The 14,248-nt window shown below is 35.2% G+C and overlaps 1 protein-coding gene and 1 non-coding gene across 3 annotated transcripts in view; one reads left to right on the forward strand and one right to left on the reverse strand.

Annotated features, from left to right (window-relative positions):
• The first annotated feature begins 6,611 nt into the window (after nt 1-6,611).
• Trnad-guc (transfer RNA aspartic acid (anticodon GUC)) lies at nt 6,612-6,683 on the forward strand. Its single transcript has one exon. It is a non-coding gene; the product is annotated as a tRNA-Asp (tRNA).
• Nucleotides 6,684-7,144: 461 nt separating this feature from the next.
• LOC112053680 (E3 ubiquitin-protein ligase SH3RF3) overlaps nt 7,145-14,248 on the reverse strand; it is a 50,963-nt gene continuing 43,859 nt past the window's right edge. For both annotated transcript variants that reach the window (XM_024093167.2, XM_024093166.2), the window contains one exon: nt 7,145-14,140. In XM_024093167.2, the coding sequence (XP_023948935.1) occupies nt 13,966-14,140 (175 nt within the window). In that variant the 3' untranslated portion in view covers nt 7,145-13,965. The remainder of the gene's footprint in view (nt 14,141-14,248) is intronic.

Consider the following 14,248-nt stretch of genomic DNA (forward strand, 5'->3'; position numbering starts at 1 on the left):
ACTGGTAAGCTTTGATGCTGGCAACCCTGCGCTGTAACCGCCGAGAACGCTAACAACCAACTCTCCAAATCCCGTTCGGCACACAGAAACTTCGCCGTTACCGTTTTATCATAACCCTTCTGTCTTACAAAGAATCCGTTCCCCTCACGCTCCACACACGTATTCCTCAAGTTAACAACACAAAGCGGCTTCGACAAACGCTTCCTCGGATAAATAACAGCAAAATGCTCCAAGGAGGTTCTATATACAACAACGCGGACGTCTTTACGCGCTTCAGTGTGGTCGATCAGCACTAAAAACCCGGCTTTCTGTTCTGCATCGCACGTTTTCTTATTAAAAGTGGGTCCGAAGAGTTCTGTGCGACACGAAGACATTATGTCGGTCGGCATTTTACAGGCCACGGTTGAAAAAGCGCATCGAGCGAGCGACAGGTCCTCTTTGCACAGAGGTCTGCAACTGACTGGAACGTTTTCCCGTTTTCCAAGCGCAGTCGGTTCGCTTCGTCATTGCATTCACTCGACCCACGGTACGAAGGCTTTAGCGGGATAAATCTGTTTGCTAGTCCGCGACCACACTAGATACATTAATTATATATTGTTGTCTTACATTAATTATTTAGTCACATCCCGACCACAAACCACTTGAAATGTATCAATCAATTATCATGTTTAGTGCTTAGTTAGTAGCTTTGAAGATTCAATACGTAACTATATAAATTATTGTAACTTTCAGATAAATAAAAGTACATAGGTACTTCTCGATATTTTGTTTTTAAACTCATAGGACCCATGTCAGAACGCCAGAATTTTGTGTCTATACGGACTTATAATGTAAGGAAAAAGGTTTTCAGGCGAAAAAAACATCATCATATTTGCCAGGTCCATAACTCACACAAGTAAGGTCGTCACAATAGGTCATATTTTTCCTCTTCCATACGTCAACTCATCACTACGAGTAACTCTATTTATTCACTTACTATTTTCTTCCTTCCCACTCTCCAACCATTATTAATTGGCTTCCTTTCTTCTTGCGTTTAGTTTAAACATTCTACTTGTTATCGCCGTTTAGTGTTGTAAATAGTAGTCTGTAACGGATATGACGTCGCTCGATATCGTGTTGGCTTCAGTGTGCTCGTGGCGTTCGAGCCGTCCACATCTCTTGTTGTGTAATTCTTTATGGGTTACTTGGGATAGACGGGGAGAGTGACTTGAGTGGAAAAGGGGAGTGTTTGATATCAGTCAAAGGATCCTTTAACCCTACACACATCGTTCGCAAGTACGTGACTCCACTCAAGGTCATTCTCTGCCATTCTAGGGTCTTATTTTGGTAACAGTTTGATTTGTTAATTAAGTTATCCTGACAAGTGTTGTGAATCATAACCTATATTCGACATTAGTTTCCTTATATTTGTAATCACCTTTGAGTCCACTAAAATACTTGTAAGATATACGACATGAAATCGCCAGTGTGCTCTGTACCTAAGAGTAATCTGGCATAATAATAATGTGAATGTCTGTCTGCCAGACAATACCGCAGTGCCAGACGTACAAACTGCGTACATAGCATTATGTATGTACATACTTTCTGATTTAAGCACTTATTGATTAACTCGTCCGTAGTTGCTAACAATGTAACCACTTAAACGCTACAATAGCTTATATTATTTTATGTTATTTTGCCTATATATATATAAACTAGCGGACGCTCGTGACTTGTTCCACCTTTAATTTTTCATCATCATTATCAACCCATATTCAGCTCACTACTGAGCTCGAGTCTTCTCTCGGATTAAGAGAGGTTAAGCCAATAGTCCACCACGCTATCCCAATGCGGATTTCAGACTTCACACACGCAGAGAATTAAGAAAATTCTCTGATGTGCAGGTTTCCTCACGATGTTTTTCTTTTACCGTTTGAGACACGTGATATTTAATTTCTTAAAATGCACACAACTGAATAGTTAGAGGTGCATGCCCCGGACTGGATTCGAACCTATGCCCTGCGGAATCGGAGGCAGAGGTCATATCCACTGGGCTATCACGGCTCCGCCTTTAGACCTCCTTAATCCGGCATTGTCGCACTTTTCTTTCGTAATTTTTCTACCAACATAATGCAAAATTCGATCAATTAAGTAGTTAGAGGCGAGAACATAAATGCCTAATCTGAACACACCTTACGAACCTGCATTGAAAAACCTATTTATCATTTTGTACAATTTGCACGTTCAGCTTACTCTAGTTAAAAATCTTGTGCACGTCCCGCTTAAAAGGTAGAAAACAAACAAACAATCTCACTTTCGCATTAATAAATCTTACTATGAACAGTCAATAGTGAGTAATTTTCTCTATTAGGAGGAGTAATACTAATTATAATCGTTTTACCTATGAAGCCCTAGGACATGGTCTACTTGATCCGATAAAAATAATTCTAGTATTTAATAATTATTTAATTATTAAATACTAGAATTAGAATTAAGTATTTAATTTATTATTTAAGCTAGGTGACATGCAAATGCTAGGAAGTGACATGCAAATTCTCGGTGTTTATATTTTGTCACCTGTCTTCCACATGGCTGGTGGGAGGCTTCGGCCGTGGCTAGTTACCACCCTAGTCCCTACCGACAAATACGTACCGCCAAGCGATTTAGCGTTCCGGTACGATGCCGTGTAGAAACCGAAAGGATTTTCATCGTATCCTCCTAACAAGTTAGCCCGCTTGATCACTTACCACCAGATGAGATTGTAGTCAAGGGCTAACTTGTAAAGAATTAAAAAAAAACATTGGTCTCATAAAAAGCTCAGAGTTATCCAGCGGCAATGGAGAGAGCTGTGCTTGGAATATCTCTGCATGCTCGAATTAGAAATGAGGAGATTCGCAGAGGAACCAATAGTGCACAAATGTATTCTAATACATTGCTTAATCTTATCCATTGGCATAGAGACTGGGTCGCTAACTATGGGCATCATAAGAAGGCTCAGAGTCAGCGAGCGATGGAACGAGCTATGTTAGGAATATCTCTGCGAGATCGAATCAGAAATGAGGAAATCCGCAGAGGAACCAAAGTCACCGACATAGCTCAACGAGTTGCGAAGCTGAAGTGGCAATGGGCGGGGCACATAGTACGAAGAGTCGATGGACGTTGGGGTCCCAAAGTGCTGGAATGGCGATCCCGCACTAGTAAGCGCAGTGTTGGCCGACCCTCCACTAGGTGGACTGACGACATCAAGCGAGTCGCAGGGATTCGCTGGATGCAGGCGGCTCAGTATCGTGATGTTTGGAAGTCCCTACAAAAGGCCTATGTCCTGCAGTGGACGTCCATCGGCTGATATTATGATCATGATGATGATGATCGATTGGCAGGAAAATCAGGCCCAAATACTGGACTTAAACAATATTACGAGCATAGTTGCCTAAATTTCTGGCCAAAGTTATTATCAACAGTTATTAACTATCATTAATGATAGTTTTGCCAGGAGTTTTGAGCCAACCTACTCGCAACATATTTTTAAGCATCCTAATTTTGTTATCAAACACTTTCATCTATTAAATAGATGGGTAAAGGTCGTTTTTAATACGGATTTTAGACTATATGTATATGGTATTATATGTATATGGTATATGTACCTATAGTGTATACGTATTCGGCATTGACCTCTTAACATCTCGATGGAATTCGAGTAAAAAATTATAACTCTAAAATTAAATAACTTTAGTTTTAAACAGAAGCTACGCTTAGCTGAGCAATTGTGTCAAAAGGTGGCACTTAACTTTTAACCCTCCGCTGCTCCAAGTTTTTATGCACGAGTGTGATAAACTAGCGGTTTCTATCGACTTTGCTCATTTAATGTGTATTTTCAGAGCTTTTCCTAGCGCTGCGTTTATTTCTGCTGCGAAGCAACATTGCTGTGTTCTAGTCCGTTTCTCAAAAATATCCATCTTTTTTGCAGACTCAGAAGTGATTACAAAAATAAGAAAACGAATGTAAACAACACAACACAACACAACACTAAACAAAGGTCATAATTCACAACATTTGTCAGGACAACTTAATTAACAAATCAAACTGTAACCAAAATAAGTGAAGTCACGCACTTGTGAACGATGTGTGTAGGGTTAAAGGCGCCTTTGACAGATATTTGACACTCCCCTTTTCCACTTAAGTCACTCTCCCAGCCTATCCCAAGTAACCCATACAGAATTCCACAACAAGAGATGTGGACGGCCCGAACGCCGAGCACACTAAAGCCGTCCGTACCGCTACCACAAGTCGTTGCGACGCGGCGATAACAATCGGGCCAAGCGAAATGACGTAAGCGCGGGGTCGGTGAAGGTAGCCGGTCCGTGTAGCGTCTGGATAAAGCCGGACATAGGTAGGCTTTTTGATTGCGTGTCCAGGCAAAATAAATGGTGTCCGGCTTGCAATTTGGCAACGAGCCAGCGCCGAGCGTGGCCGAGCGCACGCGACGAGAATCGACTGTCGGTCGCTAATAATACTGAAACAAAATCCTCAATAATGTAGGATGTCTGGCCTTTCTACCCAAATGTCCGCCCAAACTGGCTGGTCTGTCCGGCTATTAGTTTGGCGATCTGGCAACCCCAATTGCCGGTGTACGACCGACAATGCTTCCCTGACAACACAAACACAAGCTACACAGCGTCTTCGCCGGAGGAGACGAGGTCCCCGATATCTGACGTCTCCCGAACGTGAGTTTCTTAACCTACGGTTTCGAGGGCGGTGACTGATACACTCAAAACACCCTTCCAAAACGGCCCTCTAAGTTAAGAAGTCTCAGAGGAGACACATTTATTTGGAGAGTCTGCTTCTGCTTTTGGGCCCCATCAGGCGATGCTTATGCGCTCGCCCAAAACCCTTGGTGACGCCGTTTAGATCCCATTACTAAGCCTTTACTTACACCCAGTAACAAAAAAATGCCAAAAACAGACACAGTTTGACGATAGTTATTTCAACGTTTTCTAATGGAACCATGAGAGTCTAGAGGTCGAACCCAGGAGCTTATAAACAAACAACTCAACAACTGGACCTCAGACAGTTGTAAGCACCTAGCTATTATTACAAACACACCTGCCTGAACTTTAAAAGATAACTAGTAGGTATACATACCTAGGTATTAGGTACCTACTTATTATGATGTATTGACCTATTCAAAATGTCAGCATAACCTGCTTTTAAACTTCTGGCGTCTATGTTTTAATGCCTATATGCTTGGTTGCCCCGCACTAATAAGCGCAGTGTTGGCCGACCCCCCACCAGGTGGACTGACGACATCAAGCGAGTCGCAGGGATTCGCTGGATGCAGGTGGCTCAGTATCGTGGTGTTTGGAAGTCCCTACAAAAGGCCTATGTCCTGCAGTGGACGTCCATCGGCTGATATGATGATGATGATGATGATGATGGCTGGCTACTAAATGCTGTAAACCCTTTAATGCGTCCTAGGGTGTAACATAATGTAGCCAAATTTAAATCAAGTATTTCGTTTTGTTTCATTCATGAAACTTTTCTAAGCCCTCATTCGCACGAGAGTTAACGGACGTTAAAAAAGCGTTCAAATACAACAAATGCATTCCCAAGTAGGTATACCTATAAGCTATACGAGTATATTCACACGACAGCGTTTTTAAAACAAGATTTTTTTTCGAGCAGTGTTGTATATTCAATTCACGGGCGTTCGAAGTAGACCTTCATTTAACTTCATGCTATATTTGAACGTTTTTTAACGTCGCAAACGAGGGCTAACCCTCCATAACATTAGCAAGGAATGATAATTCGTCAAAAAAACTAATTATGTAAAACTACCGGTATCTTGGAGTAAATATAACTACTTATAGGTATATTTATTTTACTAAGAGTGGTAGTTTAGGTACCTACCTACATACTGTATTTTTTCTAAAATTCACAGGAAACACCAAAAGCTCACTTAAGTAGGTAGGTATACGTAGGTACTATCTGCAATCATTTTGAACCAAGCCACAGACTCAGTTAACCTTAATTATGCCGATATAATCTTTATTCATCACGTTTTTTCTCGTGAAAAAGAATTAAAAAGCAATCAAGACTTTCATCAAATTCGCAAAAATGGCCGCCTTTCGCGCGCTTCTCGCTAGACGTTATTATTCGTGATAATGCTGTCTTCCAGGCCCATTGTTCAGTAAAATGTCTTTCACCCATTTCGTTTGAACTTTAGATCGAAAGTTTAATTGCTTTCAGAGTTACTTATTTACAGTTCACATAAAACACAGCCAGATGCTGGGTTTTTTTTGTGCGTAACTCAACAATTTGAAAGTTATGCAAAAATAAAAAACTATGAGGTCAATTCTGTACATGAAATATATATTTCCAAAATAACTATCTGGGGGTGATTAGTGATCGATACTGATGCCAAAAATGAAATCAGTAAAATTTTTGTCTGTATGTTCGTTATAGAAATAAAAACTATTCAAACAGTACTTATATATATATATATATATATAACATACATATAACACCCCTCTTTTAGCGAAGAGGGTTAAAAATATATACTTCCTATATATTTATTGTATTAGATAAATTACTGTTGTGGAATACAGTTTACTATTTAAACATTGCCATCACAATCCTCGGTAGTATAGTGGTAAGTATCCCCGCCTGTCACGCGGGAGACCGGGGTTCGATTCCCCGCCGGGGAGGATTTATTTTGCTTCTTGTTATATAAACAAATATGAAGCTATGACAAATTATAATATTAATATAATATAATATATTTTTTTTTATTTTGTTCCATTAACTAATCCACAATTTTGAGTTACTTAATAATTTGTACAATAAGCCAAACTCAATAAACGATAACAAGTTATTTGTGTTATGCTACAATATCGTGTCAAATAACAAATAACGTGGATTTCTAGTGATAAAAAAATATCAATTTCAGTTCAGTAAATCCTAAGATTATATTAAAGTATAGTTATGTAGTTAAAAATTTTTGTTAACTTCATTTATTAGTTAGAAATAAAAGGAAAAATATAAAATTGATGTTGACGACGAGATGTTTTTTTTTATGGTATTCACCGGCCTCACCACGCTGCTTGTATAGTCTCATTCTGTATCATTCTTTATTCTGTGCAAGGGTATAAAATAAAAAGTCAACAAAAAAATATGAAGGAAATGTTTATTTTCTCTCCATAAGTTAACTAAAACTCTCCGATTCCGATATGGTTTCCTTATTTTTACAAGCTTAAGTTACATACAGAGCTGAGTCGCAATCGTCATTAAAAACTAAATTAAGGAGTATTTCTTTTTCATCTACTTAGCGACTACTTGACTCCCAATGGTTTTTAAAATTACTCTTAGAATGTAAAAGATTTGATGTCAAAGCAAATTGAATCTAATTTTCTTTATAAAAAACGAGAGTGACCGAATTTGACTTTTAAAATTCAGGCGTTTAGGTCCAATTTGCTCTGGCGTTTGTTTTACTAATCAAGATAAGTAGCACTTTAAAGTAAAACAGACCTAACTGTCTTTATAATAAAGCGCATATTCGTCACATGTAAAATGATGAATTCAAAATAGGCAGTACAGAAATTCAGACTTTAATGACATCGGCATTAGGTTTAATTTGCTTTGACGCTACGTACAACGGGCGCTGATTTTATATTAGGGCATATTCAGACTGATTATTATTATTATAAAAACAAATTATAATGGCACAGACACATGTGCATAGTGCAAAACACTCAGGGCACGATTGTTGAGTCAAATAATTTTTTTTATCATTTATTACTATTAATAACTAGCGGACGCCCGCGACTTCGTTCGCGTGGAAATCGATGTAAACTTTCAACCCCTATTTCACTACTTTAGAGGAAGAATTTTAAAAATTCTTGAATCACATTGTATTTCGTATTTTTTTTATGATTTTTGATCAAATTTTTAAAACTGTAACTCTTAAAATGAAGGACTTTCTATACAAACTTTCAACACGTATTTCATCCCTTCTATTTTTATTTCAGGTTCAAAAAGTACCCTATGTTTTGCTCCAAGTTCCCATTTATTATTATACTAAAATTCATCTTTATCAGTTCAGCCGTTTAGCCGTGAAAAGGTAACAGACAGACAGACAGAGTTATTTTCGCATTTATAATATTAGTAGGGATAATAAGTTGTTATATAGGCGCTTATTCTTAGGCACAAATATTTGTCTAAACAACCGTGACGTCAGAATGAATTGTAGCCAATGTTTACCTTCTAGCTTTTATAGTATAAAAAATGTTAAAAATATTTACCTACACAAATCTTAACTGTTCGAACGATTGTTAAAAATACATGAAAGAACGCCAAAAATTCTCTAAATTTTTTCTAAATTCATTGACGCTTTTTTGTGGAATATCTTAAACTTTCGAAACGTTTGTTGAATAACTATAGAAAAAACTCAAAAAAATTGTTCTAAATTTTTTAAATAAGTTCTCCGTTTACATTATGAGAAAATGTTATTTCTAAAAAACTTCATTTCGGTTTTTTAATTTGTTTAACATTAATACAATTTAAAACTATGACATTCATTAAATACTTATCCAAAATTCATTTTTGAGTATCGCGGGTAGTCAGACAATAATAATTAATTTTAAAAATATGTTTTACAAATTCGTTGTTTTGGGTATACACCAAAGGAATACATTAAAATAATAATAATTGAAAAAAATCAGTTTCCAATAATAAATACTTAATTAAAAAAATATCAGTGCTTTTTGACAATAGTACCTGAAAACTCAAATTCAGTATTAAAAAGATCACAAATAATAAAAATATATAAGACATTGATAAATATGAAGTAGTAAAAATTTTGAGCGTTTTTTTTTTTTTCAAAATAAAAAAAATTAAATACAACAATTGCACTAATTCGGGCAACGAATCAAAGGAATTGGTTTCTGAGACACGCACGAACTGCGAATTATATAATATAATAAAAAGTATAATAAATTACAAAAAATTCTCAAAATTTTGCACACAATAAATAATAACACAAAACCTTTATATTATATAATACTTAAAAATCTAAATTGTATTTTTATATCACTAATAAGAAATAATGCATACAAATTGTATATCCACCTAATTTTACATGATACAAAGTTGATCGATTTTTACACTAAATTTGACAAAAAAAAAACCATTAATTTCATATAATATACAGGTTACAGTCTTAGAGTAAAAATTTCACTAAACATTTTTTTTAAAACATTTTAAAAACTACGTTTTTATAATAATTAATAATTAATAATTATTAACTTAATTTCATATGTTAAAAGTAAGAGAACATTTACTTGACTCCTATAACTTAGTACAGTCAAATTATGTTAATTTTTATTGTAGGTATAATCTAATATCTACATATTGTGTAACCTAAGCCTAACATTAGTGTCTGATCGAAAAGACTAATCTCAATGTAGACAATATAGTCTCAATGTAGACAATATAGTATCAATGTAGACAATATAGTCTCAATGTCAACAATATGTATAGTCTAGGCTAAAACGTTAAAAGTTTGTTTCTATAACCCAGATATAGAATAATTTCGAAAATATTTCATGTCCAAATTAATGTAGCTCATAAATTCCTTGTTTACTATTAGTAAATATTAAATATTAATAAAAGCTGTAAAACCTAATGTTGGACTGTGGAAGAAAAATAGATGCCCATAAAATATTAAAAAAAAACAAAATACATATACAAATGATTTTTTTTTTTTTTATATTTAATATGCACTGAAATACATAGTTCAATAATAAGCTGCCGAGAATAAAAAAAAATAATCTTCACTTCACATAATAGATAATATTTGAATTACCTTAAAAAAATTATTCAAAAAAATTTAACCGACTTCCAACTCAAAAATTAACCTAAACTAAAAAGCAAAAAATAACATCTTACCTATGTGCTACCTTCTGATCAGTTAGAAGGCGGCGCCAAGCCAGTGATGTTTTAATTCAAGCCGTTCAAATTACAAAATTTCTTTCAGAAACGGCTTTAATTAACACATCACTGACTTGGCACCGCCGATAATTCGATTCATAAATGACGGAATTATCGCTGGACATACATAAAAAAAATACATACAGCCGAACTTAGAACCTCCTCCTTTTTGGAAGTCGGTTAAAAATAATATTATACATCATATTATCCACCATATACTTGTATACGGGGGTATACCTGGGTTCCCTGGGCCGGTGGGGGTTCCCCTTTAGGAGTTGTGCTTTCGATCCGACACTAAACCCCGAAATTAATAATTCATTAATATTCCAAGTATGAAATATCGATCCTCAATACAATCTGAGCAAATTTCATCCTAGGGCATTTAGAGCAAATGGAGATCGCTCCAGACTTTATGACCCTAGTTGGCTCTGGATACCTTGTCTCTACGGAACGCCATATCCCAAAAGATTTGGGACAAAGGGAAAGGCAACTCCAAAAGAATAACAACTTCTGATCTTTCAATAACAACACAATGAATAATCGTTTCATCCCTCAGTGCTCAGAATACCTTCAAATTAAATTATTTGAAATCGCTTAATTATTTTTTTAATCTCTGGGTTCAAGCTCTTTTGAGACAAGATCTTTTTTTTATTATTAATTTCGGGCGCATAACAAACAACTAAATCGGGTAAGTTATTGTTATTTAAAGAAAATATTCTAAAACGAAAAAAGTTTTCTGTTTCAAACCTCGCGTAAATGTTTTAAGTATAAAAGAATTAATATGGCAGTGATCACATTAACGAAATGTCTAACCTGTATTCCGTTATAGTAAAAAAAAATTAAAAAAAAAAATGACTTTATGAGACAAAGAACTTTTACTAGAAATTCTTTTTATAGACAAGTATTCTGAAATTTGGTGTAAACGAAATACTATTAAAAAAATTGTAAAAAAACACATTTCTGAAAAACACTTATACAAATACATAAAAAACACAAGACTAATCAAAACACTCCATTTCTACATCGGTTAAAAAAGTTTACAAAGGAACTCGGAACACAGGCGAATCTTAAAAAAAAAACTAAAATAATAAGCGTATCGTATCTATAAAAATAAAATCATCAAAATTGTTCCAGCATAATATATAAGTTAAAATTACTCTAATATAAAAATCACCTTAGTTTTTGCACACTCGTAAAACGGAAAGGCAATTTTTTTTATTGAAAAATATGTAATCTTATGCGTAACAACTTGTTATGTAGAACAAGAGCTAGTGGAATATATTAGGGAGATGCTTGTGTTTTATGTTTGATCGAATACAATTCACGGAGTTTACTGAAAACTAGCTTACTACTCAATATGTAGTAATAATAGTATGACTCTTCGGGAGTTCATCTAAGAATTATCTCAGATGAGCTCCCAAATGTTTGTAGAACTTTTAGTTGGTGTGATTTATTTCAATCTGAAAATGCTGCTGCAAATCTGTAGCTTCAGATAATTGGGCTTTGAGAAACAAGAAATTCTCAGTGATCACCCACCAATTACGAACAGAATAAAGAAAATTCTCTGGTATGCAGGTTTCCTAACGATGTTTTTCCTTCATTGTTTGAGACACGTGATATTTATTTTTTTTAAATGTACTCAACTGAAAAATTGGAGTTGCTTTTCCGCAAACCGGATTCGAACCAACATCCTCCGATAACGGAGGCAGAGGTCATATCCACTGTGCTATCACGGCTCACCTGTCTCTATAGTATGCATTAAAAAAAATCTGTCAAGACATGAATATTTCTGTGCTAATAAATAAAATTTTTATCGAGCACCTCCTCAAAATATTTCACCATCTCTTCAGCTATAAGTCAAGAACAATACAAAACGTCTGGACACTTAATACATACATATGTCCCATAACTTAATTACAATGCAGTATTATAATTAACTTTTTTCTTATTTCCAAATAAGAAAATGACAAAGTTTTTATAGTACCGGAATATTAATATCTAAGGTATTTAAAACTACTATTCAAAAATATAATTGCTACATAAATTACTATTTACATAGAGGAAGTGTGTATATATTTTTTTTTGGAATTTGACCAAAAATTTTGTGAAGTCATTCCCCGATTTATAATTATGATTTATTTCAGATTTTTCAAGTTGATGGTAAGTGATAAACGTTTTTTTAGATGGAATAAACTGGCGCCTGGCGCGCGTGACCACAATCTCACCTGATGGTAAGTGTAGATTTGGCCCAAAGTGGAACGCGCTTGCCTATAATAGTTGACAAAAAAAAAATTAACCTGAGTATTTTGAGATCTTTATTTTTTGTGCGATTTCAATGCATTTACAAAAAATCTATAAAAAATGTTTTTTTTTAATATCAGAAATAGACAAGAAATTATGATTTTACACAATTTTGAATATACTTTTTTGAATAAACAACTTGATATTATATTTTTACGTCAATTTAAGACAAATACGTAACCAAGGTAAAATTTTGCTATATTCACTTTTTTAATAATTTAATTTACTTTTTAAAATTTACAATTACTAACAACAACTAAATTCTAAAATTTTTCCAAATTTTTTATTTATTAATTAATTGTCCAGTGTTTAGCACTTTTCATTACATAGAATGAAATAACTATGAAAGTTCAAAAATGTACAAAATTGATATATAACAACCATCGTCCAGGTAATTTCATATTTTAAACATTAATTTTATATTTATTAGTGAAATCATTATTTTCTATCTAGATTATAGATTGGAAATGACGATCTAACTGTACATTATGTGGACCAAGTATAAAACCGGTTGCTTATATTAAGTTAATAAACGTATTTCATCGCAACGATGTTATATTAAATATGTTACGGTCAGTGGCGTGCATAAGTTTGTCGATCAGGGTATGCACTAGTAATAAAATTAAGCAAACAGGAAAATTCTGTATACCCATAGTGCTTTAATAAGCACTATGAAGTCAATTTTATTAAAGTATGCAGTAGTTAAAATATTAAAGTATGCAGTAGTTCACAGATAGTCCCGCCGCAATCCGCAGCAAACGTAGTGCCATCCAGATGCGTGCTATCTATAGGCAAAGTGTGAAATCGTGTTTGTTATTTTAGACTAACAATATACACTACCAATAGATGGCGCTTTCAGAAAACTTTGAAACATACCATTTTTGTACACTATAAAAACTTGTTGCGATGCAGTTATGCCTGAGGCTCATAGATGGCGCTTTATTATTTTTTACTTTACTTCAGTCGTGTGGTCTACAGCACAGTTTTTATTAAAATCGATTATTCACTTGATTATTCATAAACAGTCCATTCTGAAGCCACAGCAAGTCGATGGTTCAGTGGACGGTTCACAGATAGTCCCGCCGCAATCCGCAGCAGACGTAGCTATCCAGATGCGTGCCATCTATAGGCATAGTGTGAAACCGTGTTTGTTATTTTAGACTAACAATATACACTACCAATAGATGGCGCTTTCAGAAAACATTGAAACAAACCACAAAAACTCGTTGCGATGCAGTTATGCCTGAGGCTCATAGATGGCGCTTTGTTATTTTTTACTTTACTTCAGTCGTGTGGTCTACAGCACAGTTTTATTAAAATCGATTATTCACTTGATTATTCATAAAAAGTCCATTCTGAAGCCACAGCAAGTCCATGATTCAGTGAGCAGTTTACAGTATCTATACACATAGTAGGAAACCGTGTTTGTTATTTTAGACTAACAATAGATGGCGCTCTTAAAAAACTTCGAAACAAACCATTTTTGTACACATACAAAAATTTGTTGCGATACAGTTATGCCTGAGGCTCATAGATGGCGCTTTGTTATTTTTCATTTTTACTTCAGTCGTGTGGTCTACAGCATAGTGTTTATTAAAATCGATTATTCACTTGATTATTCAATAAATAGTCTATTCTGAAGTTGATGATTCAGTGGGCGGCTCACAGATAGTCCCGCCGGAAGCCGTAGCAGAGGTACTGTCAGTCGGGCACGCTCTGCACGAAGGAGGCGGGGAACAGGCCGGTGCGTCCGGTGCGCTGCAGCGTGCCCTTGTACCAGCCGTCGCCGCGCTTCTTGCACACCACCACGATGTCGTCCACTTTGAGCTCCAACTCGTACTCCGAGTTCGGTGGGTACGGGACTATGCAGCGGAATCTGGAAAATATACGTGTTTGTGTCAGGGATGATTGATCAATCAATCAATTTTTATTTTGCCAGAATATGATACTAGGTTTTTTATATAATAACTTTTGCACGCCATAG

This window comes from Bicyclus anynana, chromosome 23, assembly GCF_947172395.1.
Source record: "Bicyclus anynana chromosome 23, ilBicAnyn1.1, whole genome shotgun sequence".
Classification (NCBI taxonomy): Eukaryota; Metazoa; Arthropoda; class Insecta; order Lepidoptera; family Nymphalidae; genus Bicyclus; species Bicyclus anynana.